At 54.2% G+C, this 19,164-nt stretch overlaps 2 protein-coding genes across 2 annotated transcripts in view; one reads left to right on the top strand and one right to left on the bottom strand.

The window, feature by feature from the left end:
* Positions 1-3,593, top strand: part of FBN3 (fibrillin 3) — a 272,873-nt gene extending 269,280 nt beyond the window's left edge. Inside the window, 1 exon segment of the mRNA XM_034754983.1 lies at positions 897-3,593. Within this exon segment, the coding sequence (XP_034610874.1) occupies positions 897-1,271 (375 nt within the window). The 3' untranslated portion in view covers positions 1,272-3,593.
* A 7,765-nt stretch (positions 3,594-11,358) lies between these two features.
* CTXN1 (cortexin 1) overlaps positions 11,359-19,164 on the bottom strand; it is an 82,846-nt gene continuing 75,040 nt past the window's right edge. Inside the window, exon 2 of the mRNA XM_034755493.1 lies at positions 11,359-13,077. Within this exon, the coding sequence (XP_034611384.1) occupies positions 12,612-12,866 (255 nt within the window). The 5' untranslated portion in view covers positions 12,867-13,077 and the 3' untranslated portion in view covers positions 11,359-12,611. The remainder of the gene's footprint in view (positions 13,078-19,164) is intronic.

The raw sequence follows: 19,164 nt of genomic DNA, 5'->3' as shown, positions 1-19,164 counted from the left end.
GCCCTGCCCCCGCTCCTCCATCCCCCCTCCCTCTGTTGCTCAGTCTCCCACCCTCACTCACTTGCTCATTTTCACCGGACTGACTCAGTGAGTAGGGGTGCAGGAGGGGGTAAGGGCTCTGGCGGGGATGTGGCTCTGAGGTGGGGCCAGAAATGAGGAGTTCGGAGTATGGGAGGGGGCTCTCAGCTGAGGCAGGGGGTTAGGGTGTGGGAGGGGTGAGGGCTCTGGTGATGTGCTGGAGATGAGGGGTTTGGGGTGCCAGATGGGGCTCTGGGCTGAGGCTGAGCGGTTTGGAGTGTGGGAGGGGGCTCTGGGCTGAGGCAGGGGGTTGGGGCACCAAGGGGTGAGGGTTTTGGCTGGGGATGAGGGGTTTGGGGTGCAGGAGGATACTCTGGGCTGGGACCGAGGGGTTCAGAGGGCAAGAGGGGGATCAGGCCTGGAGGTCAGGGGTGCTGGCTCCGGATCGTGCTTACCTCAAGCAGCTCCCGGAAGCAGCGGCATGTCCCCCCTCCAGCTCCATGGTTCCTGGCCAATGGGAGCTGCAGAGCTGGCGCTTGGGGCGTGGGCAGCATGCAGAGCCCTCTGGCTTCCCCTACATGTAGAAGCCAGAGGGGGGACATGCCGCTGCTTCCAGGAGCCACGCGGAGCCGGGGCAGGCAGGGAGCCTGCCTTAGCCCTGCTGCACTGCCAACCGGACCTTTAACGGCCAGGGTCCCTTTTCAACTGGGCATTCTGGTCAAAAACCATACACCTGGCAACCCTACACTGGAACCACTTCTCCGAGCTGCTTTGGGTGCCCTGGGCAGGCTCCCTTCTCACACCCAGGCCTTTCTGGGCTTGGCCACAGACTATCCTTTGTGCCAGTTCATTAAGGTGCCCTGCCTTCTTCTCTGTAGGAGCCCGCAGTGAGTCTGGCCAGCGTGGACATTGATGCTCCCCTGTCCATGAGCCTGAACCTCTCGGCCCTGGACCACAAGGAGCACATCCTGGAGCTGCTTCCGGCTGTAGAGCCCCTGGAAAACCATGTGCGCTACGTGGTCTCTCATGGGAACGAGGACGGCTACTTCCGCATCCACCAGAAAGAAGGACTCAGCTACCTGCACCTTGGCCGCAAGAAGATCGTGCCTGGCACCTACCTGCTGGAGATTGTGAGCGTGCCCCTGTATCGCAAGAAGGAACTGCAGAAACTGGAGGCCAAGAACGACCTCAACTACTTGGCAGGGGAGCTTGGCCAAGCACTCAGGATGAGGCTTCAGCTCCAGCTTTACTAGCCACCATGAGAACCAACCAACCAGCCACCCAGCCAGCCACAGCCCAGTTCTTAGCAGTGCCACCCACTCCTGGAAACAAACCCCTTTGCTATCGCCGCACCCCTGTGCCAGCACCTCGCCGGCCACGCTGTCCGACTGCTAGGAAATGTGCCCTTGGACTCAGCACTGGGCCCTGGGCAGCTAAGGGCCGCTCTACTTCACAGTGCGCCTGTGTTACGCACCAAGCAACCCCCCAAAAGAGCTTGTGAAATCTTTGTCCATGGTTCAAAACCCTGTTGTCTGGGGCTGTGTCTCCCTCTGTGCTCTCATCCCCTGCGATGGGCGGCCCTGCCCTCTTCCCTTAAACAAGACACTGTTAGTCTGAGCTAACAAGGATTTTCCCATTGAAATCTCCCTGTCTTCCATGGCCAAGGGCCACTCGCCATCCACAAGCTAGGAGATGGGCGGTGGCTGAGGACAGAGCTCAGACGTGACCTCTAGAGAAGCTGCTGTACTGGTGCCATTTCCCAACATATCTGGTTTTTCCTTTGCTTCTGCATTGCCATAATGGTGCTCTGGAAAATCCTCCTCAGCTGACACTGGCTGCTCACTATCTGCCGCGCTCTTTTTTTATATTGTGTTCCATCGGTCCTTCGTTTTGTCCCTTTGCATGGCAAAAAAAGGGTTAATTTGGCCCCACTTGGAGTGAAGGGCTAGTTTGGATTATGCCATGTAACCTCACACTGCAAGCTAGCCAGTCTGAAGGACTGCAGGCTTCTGTTCCAGTTTAAGGCTTCAATACTGCAGTGTTCTGAACATGTGCAATACTAGCTGGTACTGCTGCCACCCTCTCCACAGAGCGGAGTTTGGAAGGGTTGTTCCTACAGCTCCAGCAACTGCAGAGGTTAACGTATGTCCTTCTGTCACCAGCAGGTGCTGAGTAGCTTTGGGGGGAGGTGTACAGTTGTATGCTTTGATTGTGGTTGAACAAACTAAATTGCCACGAGAGATGTAGTGAGTCTTAGCACAGCACAGATAGGCCCTTCCTGCTGGTAGGAATTGGGGATTATTTGACCCAGTGGGGGGATCCTGGACCCGCTGCTGGGAGCGTTTGCGAGTTCCCTGAGAGGTCCCCCTGAGCAGGAGAAGTGGCACTGCAGGCCCACAGGGGAGAGGGACATGGCTCATGGGCATTTAGGCCCATATTTTCAAAATGGTCCCTGATTTTGGGTGCCAGTTTGGAGGTGTCTGGTTTGAGTCACCTCAGGGCCTTTGGCCAGACACCCACAGTCAGGGGCACTTGCAAATATGGGATTCCGCTCTGGTCACTCCAACGTGATGTCAGAAATACTAATCCTCTGGTCAATGCAGACAAACTAAATGCACTAAAAACAAGCTGCGAAATCAGATTGCAAAGAATCTGTCTCCTTGCTGCCACCGATGGCCTGAGCAAACAGGTTGGTACTGACCGCCCTTGCTTCCTGCCAAGAGGGTGATTTTTCATACAACTGTTTTCTACAAGGGCATTTTCTAGTTTTGCATGAAACTCTTTTTTCCGTTTTTTGTCTATGTGGGTTTTGGGTTTGTTTGTTGGGGTTTTTTTGGTTCTACATCAACACTGTGCATCAGCAAAAGGAAACAAAGGTGCTAATTCACTCATGGTAACACACAAGACTACCTGATAGATCCCCAGATCAATGGTGCTTTCAGCTCACGGAAGCTGGTGCTGGTACTGAATCGTCAGGGTTACTGCACTGCATCCACCCTTCATATTTATGTATAACCACCAATGTTACGACTGCTCGTTGTTGTGAGGAGGGCATATTCCTGTAGCTTTTTTGGTACTTTGGGGTGGGGGTTATTTTTCATTTCTGTTCTTTCCTGGGATGCTGCCACCACATGGCATGTAGGGGAAGTGTGTGTATACTGTACTTTGGCTAATATCAAACTTGAAAACTCTTTTGCATAATGCAGCTGCAAACAACACAAGCTGGATTTTGCAAGAGTACCAGACCTCATGACATGACAGGTGGCCTGTTTTTGTTTTGTTTTTTTACCAAAAGGTGCTTTTAAAAAAAATTAATAATAATAAATTAGCAGAAGTGGGGTTTTGTGTGTGTGTGTTGAGCCAAACGTGTCAAATGAGAAAGCGAAATGTTTTCATTCATTCCAGTCTAGTGTGGTGATTTGTGTTCATTGGCATTTCTTGCTAGTTGGTTTTCAGATGCGCTGGGCACACCCAGTGCAGAAGCTGTGCCACCTTGCCCCGCAGAGCGAGTGTCTCTTTGTGGATTCCTTTTTGTATCAGAAGCAACAGCAACAATAAAATTATTTTGGGTTAAATGGTTCTGCCTCTCATTTGTAGCTGGAGGTGCTGAGTTCTCAGATCACATTGGAAATGACCCCTGCAGCAGCTGTCTGGCTGCAGGAGAAAGCTGCACTGGTGATACAGCGTGCTCCAAAAGGGCGGCTTTCCAGTGACTGCTGGGGGCTTTGAGTCAGGCCCCTCATGAGGTGCCACGGTCGGGGGGAGGGAGGTTACATGGGTAAAGGAAAATGGTGCTGTCTCTGCTTCTTGAGCAACTGGGGCAGCACCTGCCTCCTACGCAGAGCAAGCCCTACAGGCCCGGGAGCCATGGTAGCCTTAGACAGAGCGACCCCAGTCATGGACAAATTGTTCCCTACACTAGAAGCTGCAGTGCGTCGTTCAGGCCAGTTTGATATTCCCATTAGACGGGACGAATCACCAGCATCGACCCACCATGATCTCCCCCCACCCCTTGATGCACTCGCCATGGGAGTGGGGACAGGGTCATTCTAGAGGTTTCCAGGCAGCAGGGGGAGGAGGCACAATGGGGCTGTTGCAGATCAGAGGCATCCTGCATGCTCCCTGCCGGGGTTTGGGGGACATGGCAGGCAGCAGGGGCTGAGCCTGTGCATTGGGTGAGGGGAGAGCTGGACTTGAGCTGGGGGGCCAGGTGGGAGGCAGCCCCCCCCCAAGCCATGGAGCTGGATCTGAGCTCTGGGGAAGCTAGGCCAGCATGGAGGAGATCAAATCTGGGAGAGGTTTCTGAGGGGCAGGGGTTGGTCAGGATGAAGCTGAGGGTTGTGGGTGTCTGAGGGGGGAGGGGCAGGGTTGGGCAGGAGGGAGCTGGGAACTGGGGGGTGCCTGAGGGGGGAGGGAGCTGAGGGCTTAGGGGTGCCTGAGGGGGGAGAGGCAGGAGGGAGCTGAGGGCTGTGGGGTGTCTCAGCGGGGAGGGGCAGGGGTTGGGCAGGAGGGAGCTGTGAGGTGTCTGAGGGGGGAGGGTGGGCGTTGGGCAGGAGGGAGCTGTGGGGTGTCTGAGGGGGAGGGGCAGGGGTTGGGCAAGAGGGAGCTGGGGATTTCTGAGGGGGGAGAGGAAGGAGGGAGCTGAGGGCGGAGTGGGGGGTGGTGAGCATCCGGCTGGAGTGGAAGGTGGTGCCTAGGAAAGCAGAGTGGGGGTGACAGGGGATAAGTGCTGTTCACCCCCAGCCTGTCCTGTTCTAATGCCTGATCTAATGTTTCATTCTCAGAGGGGGAGGGGCCCCTTTTCTTCCATTAGATTCCAGGAAATCCCCCAGGCACAGAAGGGCCTTTTCCCATCCAGCTGTGGAGAGTGGGGTCTCGTTAAACCCTGGGGACCCACCCAACCCTGCCCCAGGCACCACCCAACATCTCCATGCTGGCATATTTGATGGGTTATCCAGTGTAGCCTTTAGGGGAGTTGAGCAGACGCTGTTATCACTGGTCTCTGCCCCTCAGGATGCTGGTGCTGGTCTCCGCTGAGCTCCTCAGCTGTGGATTGGTGCAGAGCAGCACGTTCCTCCATCACACACTGCAGGGTGCATTCTGTCCCCCGTGACTATGAAATAGAGTTGTCAACCCTCCAGGATTGGCCTGGAGTCTCCAGGAATTAGAGATTAATCTTTAATTAAAGATTATGTCATGCAAAGAAACCTCCAGGAATACGTCCAACCATAATTGGCAAACCTACCACAAAAGGCGGCAGAAACCAGACACTGCCAGCTAGACAAACACAAGTTCATTCCGCATGGCCCATGTCAAGTCACCTTCAGACTACGGGCCCTTCCTAGCCTTTCCTGCATGCTCAGAATTACCCAATGCTCTAGCTTGCACCATCTATGTGTCCCTTCCAACTGCATCTCCCTATCCTCTTGTTCCAGGCTAGTTATGCATAGTGCTGATGGCTCTCCATACAGGCACACAAGAACCATCCATTCTTCTGTCGAGTAGTTGTCCGTGGGGATCCCATGGCAGCAAGATGGACCTCAGCAGTGTCTGCTGCTCCATCGCCATTAGATCGATTTCCCTGTTCATAGTTAAGTGTAGTTAGAGTAATATTTAAAATGAAGCCACATGTAGGGTGAATTACGAATAAATGAGTTATTTTTAAAGGAACCAATGTTTCTCCCTGTTAAAAGTATTTCCCCAAGCTATTAACTGGCTGATCAAGTGAGGGAGAGGGATAGCTCAGTGGTTTGACCATTAGCCTGCTAAACCCAGGTTGTGAGCTCAACCCTTGAGGGGGGCCACTTAGGGATCTGGGGCAAAATCAGTACTTGGTCCTGCTAGTGAAGGCAGGGGGTTAGACTTGATGGCTTTTTGAGGTCCCTTCCAGCTGTATGAGATAGGTATATCTCCATATATTATTCAGGAGGGAGAAGGATAGCTCAGTGGTTTGAGCATTGGCCTGCTAAATCCAGCATTGTCAGCTCAATCTTTGAGGGGACCATTTAGGAAACTGGGGTAAAAATCTGTCTGCAGTGCGGGAGGTTCAGGTTGGATATTAGGAAGAACTTTTTCACTAGGAGGGTGGTGAAGCACTGGAATGGGTTACCTAGGGAGGTGGTGGAATCTCCTTCCTTAGAGGTTTTTAAGGTCAGGCTTGACAAAGCCCTGGCTGGGATGATTTAGTTGGGAATTGGTCCTGCTTTGAGCAGGGGGTTGGACTAGATGACCTCCTGAGGTCCCTTCCAACCCTGATATTCTATGATTCTATGAACTCAATGCAGACAGTTCTTGCTCTGACTGGCAGTCTGTCAGGCAATGATTTCTGAAGACCATATCCAATCAATTCCAAACTTTCAGCAAACATTCTGCACATCAGTGGGAAGAACCCTTGTGAATTTGGTGACAATCAGAAAACCAGGACGCCAGGAAAGCCTTATTTCCACACACCCCCAGAGAAGGCTGAGCAGTAACATTGAGACATGAGTGGTAATTCAGCCAGTCATCACCAATCCCCCGTGTAGCCCTAACCCTGCTGCCTGCCTTGGTCATCCCTCCCCTTGACAATGCTCACGTGGGGCTGCAGGCAGAGAGATGGGCTCTGTTTAGATGAACTAAAACAATTCTGACTAAGTAAAGAGAATTAGCGGCCTGAGCCAAGCATGGGGAGCAGGAGCCAAAATGCAAGGCTCCAGCCTCACTCCTTCTCAGCCACTAGGAGCCCTGAGCTGAAGCAGCCTTCACTGGTCCAGTCCTGAATCCTGCACCCCTTACCTGGGTCAAAGCACCTTCGTCTTGACTGCACCTTCACTTGCTGCCTCATTTCAACCAATAGGGTTGAAGTATGCAAGTGAACTGGAGGGACTGAGTGATGACTGGCTCAGATACCTCTGATGTCACAATGCTCATCTGTCTGCAGTTACATGCAGGCACATCTGTATGGAAATCAGGCTTTCCCAGCATTCTGGTTTTCCCACTATCATGAAAATCAACAGGGTTTGTCCCACTGATGCCTAGAACCTTCCTCGAAATTTAGGAATTTATTGGACATGGGCTGCAGATGTTATCGTGTTACAGACGCACGGACAGAGAAATGCCACTGAGTTGAGTGTGGTGAATGAATGAATGAAGTGTGGTGAATGAATCATAGAATCATAGAATATCAGAGTTGGAAGGGACCTCAAGAGGTCATCTAGTCCAACCCCCTGCTCAAAGCAGGACCAATTCCCAGCTAAATCATCCCAGCCAGGGCTTTGTCAAGCCGGGCCTTAAAAACCTCCAAGGAAGGAGACTCCACCACCTCCACCAATGAATGAAGTATGGTGTTAAATTCTCCTTGCTTAGATTGCAAGCTCGTATGGGCAGGGATTTCACTTGCCACAGATTGTCTGTTACACACGTAGTGTCCTGTGTAAATTATAATATGAATTGTGTGGTTTTGTTGTGGGGGACTCATTTCACTCACCTGGTTGTAGTGATTTCTTTGATGGCAGCTTCTTTCCTCTTTATGTGAGGCACAGCCTAAGATGAGCTTGTTTTCTGGAGGTGGCTGAGCCCTCAGAGATTCATATAAGGCCAGAAGGGACCACTGTGAACATTTAGTCTGACCTGCACATTTTTAATGGTGAGAGAAATTAACCATTTGAACCATTTCCCAAGGTGAGCACTCCATCACTGGCCATTTTTAAATCAAGATTGGCTGTTTCTCTAAAATCTCTGCTCTAGGAAATCTTTTGGGGCAGGTCTCTGACCTGTGCAGGAGGTCAGATTAGATGGTCACCATGGGCCCTTCTGCCTTGTAATCTATGAATCAAAGTAGATTTGCCAAACTTCTATGTGTTGTAGCCAATACAGAAATGGAATTTAATTAGGATAAACCCTTTCTATTAATTCAAAGGAACATTGTCTTACTAATTTAAATGCAAGGTTCTTTTCAGTTCAACTTACACCTAGGATGATATTTCTTAAATCAGGATGACAAACGATCACTTGATGTTCTTAACCAATCAACAGTTTATTTAATTCACCCAGAAACACAAAAGTATACAATCAACAGTTCGTCAACCAAGTATAGACACAACCAATGTTCTTAGGCATTTACTGAACATATAAATACAATCTTGCAAGCAATTGTCATAGACTAGCGTTGAGGCTCAGCAGTTATACCAAGGAACAAAGCAAATCACCAAGATTTCTTATTCCATTCTTATGATCATTAACCATCAATTCTTTAGTACTTCTAATACGTTTAATACACTCCTAGTATCTCTCCAAGGAGTAAGGATGCACTTGTTTTAAAGGCACCTTGAAGAATGTGGTCCCTGCTATTTGAATGGTTTGGTATGAAAGGGGCAAGTTTAAAATACCAAAAGCAATTGCTTAAAGTTACAGTTTAAATTGCTCTTATTTCAGTCTGCTTGGACTTATAAGGAGAGTATACATACCGCATTAATTAGTCAAAATCCAAAATTTGGTTACTTGACATCTCATTAAAGAGTGTAGAATCAGTGAGATAACACACACCTTCAGTTAAAGAACAGAGACGGAAATATAATCTTTGAAACGGACGCTCATCACTTCTTATTTTGTTAATCCTGGGATGGGGGATCCTTGCCACCCAGCTGGTTCACATGTCAATCATACTGCTGGATGCTGCACCTTATTTGTGGGTTCAGTCACTCCGGCTTAGACCTGTGGCCCTGAGGAGAGTCATCCACACATGGAGGTTCAGCAAACATTGCAAACTCTTCTTGGTCCCATGAGCCTGGATAAGGGGAGAGGCTGGTTACTGGGTTCAGCAAGCTCTGAGGTCCAACATGACTTCAGGTTTATTTACCCTGATTTCAGGGCTAGCTGGAAGGTGTCTGCTCTCTTGTTTCTACTGGATGCTTTCTAAATGACTCTCAACTTCCAACGCTGTTTCTTTGTTACTTCCATCAGTGTCCAGTAGATGGTGATGGCATATAACAAATGTCTTCAATGTTCCTTTCAGTCGTGGGGTTTTTTTTAGGTTTGATTAATTTCATGGATTATATTTCAGTATTAACCCTGACTTTGAATTGGGATCCCTCCTTTAAGCAATTTCTCTTAATATTCCAAAGTTATACCTTGGTTCAGTGCCTGTACCATGCAATACTCGATGATCCAAATGGCCCCATCTAGTCCTATGTAGTAGTGTTATCTCTTCTCATGCCATACAATGCATACCATTCTCTAGTGCAACAACCATAAACAAAGAAAACAAACAAAATCCCTTCTAGTTTTCTAAATCTAGAGGACACGGTCCATATATTCTTGGATTATATCTAACACTCTGCACATCTTTCAGGGCTTATCATAGGACACGAGACATTACATTGAAGGAACAAGACAGATTATTCACATAGAAAGATGAAGATCTGATTAATAAGGCAAACAACTGTGGAGTTTGGGGAGAGGGGTAAGCAGTTTGGATTTCTTGGGGGAACGAGAAGTGTGCCCCATTTGACCATCAGGTTTCACGAGTTATTTCTCGTTGGTTTAACACCTTCCATACTCACTCCCGGTCCTTGGTTCATACCAAGGAAACGTCACAGGCTGACACTGGCTCTTCAAGAAGGAGCAGAGCCAGTGTACCTGTGATTCATCAGCTCACTCCAGTTGGGATTACAAGAAGGCACCTGAAGCCTCGAGGGAAGAGCAACCTGGTGAGTCAGGAAAGATCAACCTGGTGAGAGCTGCCTGGAAGTGAGAGTCCAGAGAACGGCAGGGAAGAGCTGCCAGAGGCCAGGGAGTGGAGGAGGTGCCTGCGGGAAGGCTGATGCCAAGAAAGCAGCAAGAGGGGTTTGCTGTCTGACATCCCCAAGCCAGAGGGCATGAGCCAGAGAAGAGCAGAGGGAGGTACCTGCTGGCTCTAAGCCAGAGCGCTGGAGCCAAAGGCTGGAGGCCAGAGGACTGCAGTGGGGTTAACCTGACAGCTCCATGCAAGAGAGCTGGAGCCCAGGGAACAGTGACAGGGCCAGGAGAGTGAGGGATGCAGAGAGGCTCTGGGGGTCCTGCGGGGAACAGCAGGGTTGCACTCCAGCTGGTAGGGCTAGGGGAGCTGCCCTTGTAGAGGGACAAAAGAGGACTGTTCGGGCATGGCAGAAGGCACCGGAGTGCAGGATGTATTATGCCCATGGATGATGTTTGGATTTTAAGGACTACCTGCACTGGGATGATAAATGGACTATGTGTTCCACTTGCCTTTTGGACTGTTGGCACAGTAATTTTGTAATAACCAGCCCCAAGAAGGGGTATTACTGAGACAAGAGAGCTTCTAGTGGAGTTCCTGAGCACTCTGAAAGGGGAAACAGAGGCAGGTGCACCTGGGTGCCCTGGGGGAAGGGGGGCAGCCCGAAGACAGGAGACAATAGGGCACAAGAAAGGGGGCAATTATTCTTGTCTGTTGCCTGGTAAGGGGTCTCTTTAGCTAGATGAAGAGAGTTGAACATCTTAACCACTAGTGAATAAGGGACTCTTTGGTGTGAATAACTATCAACAGCTGGGAGGTTCCTTATCAAGCATCAGAGTTTTCCTTTCCTGGGAATTGTGTAGTTTAACTTTAGCTTAATTAGTGCTCTGCAGACAAGATGCCCCACCTCCTGGGACAGGCCCTATTGATCCTCATTGCCTTTAGCTCAAGGAGGCAGCTAAGGGTTTGGAAGATACACCAGGATGATTGGCTGCAGTTACTTAGAAGGGCAGAGAGTGGACAAGAGCTGTGAACAAGAAGGGCAGAGAGGGGATAAGAGCAGGGAGGGATAGCTCAGTGGTTTGAGTAGTGGTCTGCTAAACCCAGGGTTGTGAGTTCAATCCTCTAGGGTGCCATTTACAGATCTGGGGCAAAAAATTGGTCCTGCTAGTGAAGGCAGGGAGTTGGACTAGATGACCTCCTGAGGTCCCTTCCAACCCTGATATTCTACGAACAATGTATTTTCAAGGCATATGACACCTATACTTCTTACATCAGCTTACTGAGCGAGCCAAATAGCGCCCTACCAGTGACCTGGCCTCTTCAATATTTACCACTCCCCCAGTGATTGTGTCATCTGCAAACTTTACCAGTGATGGTTTATGTTTTCTTACAGGACATTGATAAAAATGTTAAATACTGGAGGGCCAAGAACTGATCCCTGCGGGACCCTACTGGGCTCACACAGGGACCGTGGTAGTGTGTGGGGCTGGCTCTGGCTCTGGCTCATGGGGGATGTGGTGGGGCCTATGGCCAGCTTTGACTCACATGGGGGGACGTGGCAGCACGTGGGGCCAGATGTGCTTGTTCTCAGGGACATGGTGTATCCATGACAAAAAGCAGCAGAGAGAGGAGGGGTTAGCAGAAGTGCAGCTTTAGTTCTGTGGAGGAGGAGGGTCTGCTCTCTCCTGGGCACACCCTTCAGCTGTACACCCTCACCTCAAACCCTCCTGCCAGCCCATGGCTATAACCCAACAGGGAGTCTGGCTAGGCCTGTGCCTGACTGCAGCGTCTGTCTCGCCCTGGAAGGCTAGCATGGCCCTGGGCTGGAGGCAGGAAGTGAGGCCCTGCTCCAGACAAAGCTCCATCACGTCAGCTCTGTGCCCTGGGCAGCTGGGAGGTGTCAGTCTCACCTGATCGAGCGCTTGTGAGGGGAGAGGGTCCTCCACCCCACTGGAGCCAGTACCTCGGGTGCTGAGCCACTGGCAGGCCTGGGAAAGGCCACTGAGAGCAGGCCCACAGCTCACTGGGGAGCGTTAGTTCCTTCCTGTCACTGCAGCATCCCCAGGGCGAGAGGGCCAGGCTGCCTGGTGCCCTGCAGCTGTAGCAGGGGCTCTATAGTCGGCTGCAGGGCTGCACCTTTGGTCAGAGGCATTTTCTCCAGCTGGGGGTGGTGGGGTTCGCTACAGTGTAATGCAGAGCGAGACCAATAGGGGGTGCTCCACCAAGGAGGGCGCTGTGCATTGATGGCACTCAGGTGGCAGGGCTGCCTCGTATGTGGGGCAATGGCTGCATGGGGCAGGCACGGGCAGCATCCAGCTCACATGGCATGGGGTACCCTGGGGACTGTTAATTCAATGGGAAAGTCATAGAAGCCAGAACTTGAGGTGCCTATAACAACCCCCTGCCCCAACAGCCAGGGCTCAGCCATGAGGCCACCCGGACACAGAACCGCACAGCCCTGTCCTGGGCGACAATGGCAGACACCATGCTCGGGCCGTGTCTGGTACGGAGCCACCCAGCCCAGAAACCCTGAGAAACCGGCCCTGCCCCACTCCACCCCAATAGGCCCCACCCCGATGCCCACACCCATAGCACACAACACTGAGAAGCACAGTAGAATGCCATCTGGGGGGACCTGTTTTGAATCAAGGGCTCACCAGGCTCGTCTCATCCCAGACACCCCCTCACCAGATCCCCCCAAATATCCAAGCCGCGCACGGTGCTGCAGCTTAAGGAGAAAATGGAGAAGTACCTAGAAAAGAGACAAACCCAGGCAGGCCCCTTCCGCCCTCCCAACTGGCAGAATCCCTAGGGGGCAGGGCAGCGCTCCACAGAGAAAGGCAGGGGCGGGGGGGGGCGCACTGAGCTCCTGGCCCCACTACACCAGTGCGTAGTCGAACTGGCCCCTCTCCAGCCCCTCCTTGTGGTCAGTCCAGGAGGAGGCGGGCATGCGGCTGTAGGGGTCAAGCAGGATGCGGAAGCAGCGCACCATGAGCATCACCAAGAAGACCAGGAGGAAGATGACGAAGGCGAAGACCGTCTTCTGCTCGGCATCCATGCCCAGGCCGGTGGCAGGGGGCTCCACCAGGGAGGGGGACAGCAGTTCATAATCCATTGTTGACGCATCATTCATTGCCGTGCCGTAGCACGCCTGCCACGCCGGGAGCTGGGCCAGGGTGCGGGCTGGTCACACGGCAGCCATCCTCTCGGCCCACGAGCACACTGGCAGCCACCTGGGGATGGAGCCAGCTCTGGATTGCAGCTGTGCCAGTGCTCAGAGAGCAATCGCCTGCCCAGGGCTAGTCCATGGCTAAATGGGGCCGCACGGCTCCAGCCAAGAGCTCCTGAAAGGGAAAGAGAAGGGCATGAGGCTGTTTGTAGGGAGCCCACACACCAACACACTCAACATGTTCTGCTAAAGCCCAGGGCTGTCCCTGCCCCGCTGCTCCTGACCCTCCGCTCCAGCTACTGCCCCGTCACTGCCCCACCCAGACCGAGCTGCTTGCATTATTTTGCGAGTAACATGCCTCTCCAATGCGGGCAGCGCTGCGTCCCTTGGGAGCCCAGGCAGAACTCTGGGCAATTCTGCATCAGACACAAATGGGCCCTGCCCAGCCTGCCCCAGCAATGGGTTTGCAGACCTGTCACTTCTGCTTTTTGCTCTCCTTTGCTGCCAGGGCGCAATTGCTCCCCTAGGGCACATGGAGTTGGGTCTGCTGCCTAACTGGAGAACCCTCCCTCTCCAGGGAGTGGGGAGTGATAAATAGCAGAGCCGGCTGACAAGCTTCACGTGAAAAGATTTTTTGCTGGAATCGGGATTCTGCTGAAAACAATTTTTTTTTTTGCAAGAGAATTTAGTTGTTAACAAAATATTTTGTTTCCCAACATTTTTTCAAAAAGCAAAATGTCTGAACCCCCCCACCACCCTATTTATTTTCTCTTGCCGGGGCGTTGCTACTATCATTCCTGCAGAGACCATGGCTTCAGATGCCATGCAGAGGGGTAGAGTCTGACCTCCAACACAACAGAGTAACCCAGAGTAACTGGATTGACTCTGGATTTACACTGGTATAACTCAGAGCAGAGTCTGACCCACGGATTGTTCCTGTGAAACGTTCCCCATTGCTGAGAAGCAAAGAGATCAGAAAGGACAACATCAGCCCAAGGCCACCACACTGCCCCTGACTGATACCCCCACTCAGTAGAGACAATGACCCGTGGTGCCAGCCATCAGCCCTACTCGCTGGATGGGGTGGGGCAGACTGCTCAGAGACACAGGAATCTAAGGCCCTGCAATGAGTCAATGCAGGAATTCAGGGGCGAATCACAATGGGGACAATTCCTGTCCTGTTGGTATGAGCCTTGCTATATTGGGTGTTTCTCTTCAAGTCCCAGCTCCTGGAGCCCTGAGATCAGGGGCAAATCTCAGCTGCCGTTCCTTGAAAGTGCCTTTCCAGCCCTCATGCTTGCCGAGGGAAACTTGAAAATATGGCTCCTCAGCACGACCTAAAGGCTGAAAAAGTGAGCGGCACAGAGAGCCCGACATGCATTCTTTTATAGCTCCTGATTTTCCTGGTGGTGGAGGCTGTCTCCTGCCTGCTGCACTCTTGGAGCTGACGCTACTGAGCGTGGCATGCCACATGCAGCTCCTGACGCCAGGTATCTGCGTGCCCACCTCCCTGCAGGCTCAGGCCAGGCCTGGAGCTGTTGTAAACCTGGAACAGCTGCCAGGGAGCATGCATTCCACCGTGTCCACAGGGCTGCCAGCCCATGGCATTGATGGGCAGCGTGGGGAGGGCTGCATTAGCACTGCCCCGTGTTGTGCCCGCTCTGTGCAGAGGCCACTTTAGGGCTTTCAGTCCAGTACTGCCTTCACTCCCTTCATTCCCAGAGACCGAGCAAAGCCCCCCAGCACATGCCATCTGATGGGGCTTTGGCAGCTTATTTCCTTGGGTGACTGCACAGAGCTGATCACTCGAACTCAACCCACGAGGTCTGACGTGAGCAGAGGCCTCTCCAGGGGATGTTACCAAAACTTGTAAGGAAATTCCCCCTCCCCCAACCCCCACACTTGGTGATTGCTCTGAGATCGACCTAAGGGCAAAGGTCGATGCTCAAGACTCCTTAGCAATGAGATTTGTGGCTGAAGAAGCAAAACACTCAGCCCCTCCTGCCGGGCTCTTGGGCCATGTTGCCTGCGGGTAGATCTTGGCGCACAGCAGGGAACGGCTTGCTTTGGCCTCTGTCATTCCCTGCATTTCCCCTTTATTGGGGGGGGGGGATTTCCAACACATCCACAGGGATGACAAAGAGCAGGCCAGCCTCGACAGGTCCGCAGCGGGTCAGTCCAGTTCACAGAGCAGCCAAGACAAAGGCCACTTTAGCAGTATGGGCTCGTGGCTCGGACACCTGGGTTCTGTTCCCATCTCAGCCACGGCTGTGGGACCTTGGGAAAGTCATTTCCCCTCCCACCATGTGTTAGACTGAGCTCTCTGGGGCAGAGCTGGTCTCTCCCCAGGTGTCTGTATAGCACCCAGCAGGATGGGGCCCTGCTCCTCATGATAGCAGCAGGGAGAATAGCACCTGCCTCATGTTCTGAGGACACCGAATTCACTTGCAGTGGGGGTGTCTTCGTGTTAAAGCAAAGCCCAGGCCTGCCCCTCCCCGGTGTAAGTCATCTGGCACTACTCGGAGAGCAGGCGAATCAGGCCTGAGTGCCAAACACCCCCAGCATTTCATGTCGCCAGCATCTGGGAACACAGGAGCGGCCTCAGGCAGCGCGAGGTGGCGTTTCACAGTCCATCCTCCAGCCTGAAAACTAGGCTCAGAGAGGGTCCAGAACATAGGGACGGCACCAGTGTTGCTGTGGCAGCCATGGCATATCGAGCTAACCCAGGGCATTCAGCCCGCAGGGACACTGGCTCAGCCCACAGCAACCAGTCCTGGCAACTCCAGCTGCACTGCCAACCTGCCACGGCTCCCTGGGAGCCGCTGCCCAGCCTGGGCCTTCCCTCTAGGCACTGCTGGGATTATAGTGGAAAGTTCTTATGCCCCAGGAGCAGAAGTTGGACTTCTCTGCGCTCGGCAGTGCACCAAGGCACCAGCCCTGCCAAACCCCACAGCTCCCAAGCACTGCTATAGACTGCACCCTGCCTGCTGGAGCCCAGAGATGGAGAGGTTCATGTGCAGCAGCCGGGCAACGTGCCCCTATCTGTGCAGTGGGCTGCACGCACTACTCCCAGCGTGCCGCCTTCCAGCCAAACCAAGGAGAGGCTAACTGCAAAGGCCAGCCTGAGCTAGAGAACCGGTGCAGAGCCAGGCCTCTCGCACATACCTGCATGCCATGTCCCGGGGCGTGGCAGGGCCGCGGGCAGCGCGTGGGGGGGGGGGTGCGTATGAGTCCCTAGGCATGTGCTTGTTGGGCTGGGGGGGTCGCATCTCTTAGTCTCCCTGGGCTTCTGTCTTTGTGGGTCTCCCTCCGGCCCAGCCAGGCCGTGCATGTGCCACAGGTGATGGAGAAACTCGCCCCCATGTGGCTGTGCAGGGGCTGCTCACAGCAGCCCCCTGGTCCCCACACACTCCGTGGAGCTGTGCCCTCCTGCTGGGTTCAGAGGAGGAGGAGGGGCCATGGCTACCTCCCCTCCACACCAGCCTATGGCCTGGGGCTGGTGCCAAGGGAGCACCCTGTGCCACCCAACAGCTGGGGTAAGTTGTGCAACCCCAGTACACAGGGAGGCACTAGGACTAGGCCAGCTCTACCTGCCCCTCATCCCCACCCTCCCGCTCAAGGCTGGTGGCTGAAGGCCACGTTCTGGCCCTCTGTGTCTGGGCATTTGGGCTCCCTCCCAGTGCGGCTCTAAACAAGCAGCAGAACCTGGCTCCCGCTGGCTGCTCCGTGCAAAGTGCTAGAGAAGCTGGGGTCACTCTGGTCCAGTGAACTGGGCAGGCCCCAGTTGGGGATTGGTCCTGCTTTGAGCAGGGGGTTGGACTAGATGACCTCTTGAGGTCCCTTCCAACCCTGATATTCTATGATTCTATGAACAGCCACCCCCTCCCCGGCTGGGGAGTTTCAGGGGCACGGTTCCTTGGCTACCGTGGGTCAGGAAATGTCTAATAACAAACCCCCGAAGGGCAGCAGCATCTGGGTGGGGGGGAAGGAGGGGGAAGAATGTGGCTCAGTGTCCAGGCCAGAGCTGTAGAACCACGCAGATGTCATCCACCTCTGGCGTGGAGCAGGGCAGCACAGCAAGCCAGGCCAGGCTGCCGCTGGGAGGAGCCACTCATCCCTGGGGCAGGGGGCTGCCAGGGGTTGGGTCAGACCCTTTGCTCCGTCAGCAGAAGGGAAGGTTTTCTCCTCAAGAGACCCTTGCCCCATGCTCCTCGAAGTACCACCTTTACTGTGTAACTGTAACCGGTCATGGGACACCTGGCAGCCCCGGAACCAGGTCTTGGGATTAAAGTATCACATCTTAGCCCAGGGCTAGTGCCGCAGGGGCTGAGGTGCACAGTCCTTCGAACCACCAGGGGGCTTCTAGCCCGATCTGCTGCCAAGATCAGCCGGGTTCAGCCCAGAGTGGCTAAGCCAGGCACGGACGGGTGCATGCCCCATGTGGACTGTGCCATGCATGGCCGCCTCCCCATTCCCAGCTTCACTTCCGAAGCTTGGACCCAAGCCTGGAATCCGTTAGTTGGCAAGAGGCTAAGACACTGGCCTCCAATGCACAGCACCATGGCTGGGCGCTGGAGGGGATGGTCCCAAAGAGTCGAGCATCCTCACAGGAGAGCCCTTGGCCAGGGACTCTGCTTCCACCATCAGATCTAGTGATGGGAGATGCCGGGTTGGAGTTACTGCTGGAAAGCAGCCCCCAGGCTTGCACTGGGGCTTGGGCCCCTTAGTGACAGAAATGATGGCTCTGGATTTATGCAGAAGGCACCTGGATGACCCAACGAGAAGCCCTGGCAGATGCCCAGCCACACTGCGTGGGAAGGACATGCTGGCCTGCTGGCAGCCCCATGCTGGGAGTCACCCTTGGGGACACCACGGTGTCTCTGTTGAAGGGAGCAGCCGCCGCTGGAATTCATACAGGGCGGGCGTGTTAATCGTCAGCGACTTCATGTGAGGGGCTGTAATTAATGGAGCTCTCCGCAGTCAGTTGCTGCCCAGCCCATGTGTGGCACTCAGGCAGCGCAGGACCCAAGCCGGGTGAGAAGACAGAGCCAGTGCCGGAAGCAGGCTGAGCCTGGCCCTGAGTTCGAGGCGTTACTCTGCCCTCGGCAGCCTTCACCTCAGGGTTCAGTCCCCTGCTTCCTCAGCACCCTGGAGGCAACACAATGGACCCCAGGGGGGAGGGAGTTGTCCAGCAAAGAAGCAACCCAAGATCCTCCTAGTGTAGGGCACGCAGGGCAGGGAAAGCATCTACCTTACCCTTTGTGAGCACCAGGGGGCGCTCACTGCAAGAGGGCCTGGATACAGAGGAGTTGGGGTCCAGGGGTCCCCAACACACACAGACCCAGGGCAGGGGCTGAAACTGCTCAAGGCCCAAGTCGAGGGGCAGGGGCCTGGTTCTCACCTACCCAGTCCAGGAGGGGGAAGGGGGACCTGTTTTCTCCCCACAGAAGCTTTGGGGGAGGCTAATGCCCCCCACAGTATTTCCCCTTTCTCCCCTCCTTTCCCTCCTGCTATCAGACGCTGAGACTTGGCTTCTCCACCCCACCTGGCAGAACGAGCCCAGGAGCAGTGCCCCATGGGGGCTCTCAAGAGGAGGGCAGGATGGTCTCCTGCCTCTCAGTTCAGCTCTGCTCTGGCCCATCTGCCCTCTCACCCCTGCCTTCCTGTTAGCTCTCTGCCCCCTTTGCCCCCCAGATAGAAGGGCTGAAGGCCTGTGTAGGATGGGGAGGGCTCGGTTCTCTCTGCAGGGCCCTGACCCACGCCCCTTCCAGGGGGATCCTGAACAAGGGAACAGCCACACACTCTTCCCCACGCCCCTCATAGAGGATCCCAGCTGCTCACCGCAGTGTATGTGCTGCCCCCCCCCCCCCCCCCCCCCCCACACCCCCCCCGCCCCCCCCCGTGTTTTTGCCCCCCCCCCCCCCCCCCCACACACACACACCACCACCCAGTCACCTGCAGCTTCCACTGCTGCCAGCCTGGATCCCATCCCATCCCTCAGTACTATGCTGAGGGGAAGGGGGCTGAGCCCTGCGGAGCTGACGGGTGGGGGAAGGGAGTTACTCAGAGCCCACAGGCAGCCGAGCAGGCACTTCACGCTTTCCAAAACACAAGCCCAGATTTCCAGAGCTCCGAGCGAGCGGAGGATGTGACGGGAATGTCTCCCTGACAACGTGTGTGTCAGCCTCATGGCTGATCCCCCCACACAGAGCCAGCCCTGAACCAAACCCAGCAGCACCAGCACCTGCCTGTGCAGGACTCC

Source organism: Trachemys scripta, chromosome 22 (genome assembly GCF_013100865.1).
Source record: "Trachemys scripta elegans isolate TJP31775 chromosome 22, CAS_Tse_1.0, whole genome shotgun sequence".
Classification (NCBI taxonomy): domain Eukaryota; kingdom Metazoa; phylum Chordata; order Testudines; family Emydidae; genus Trachemys; species Trachemys scripta.
This window is presented reverse-complemented; position numbering and strand designations above follow the sequence as displayed.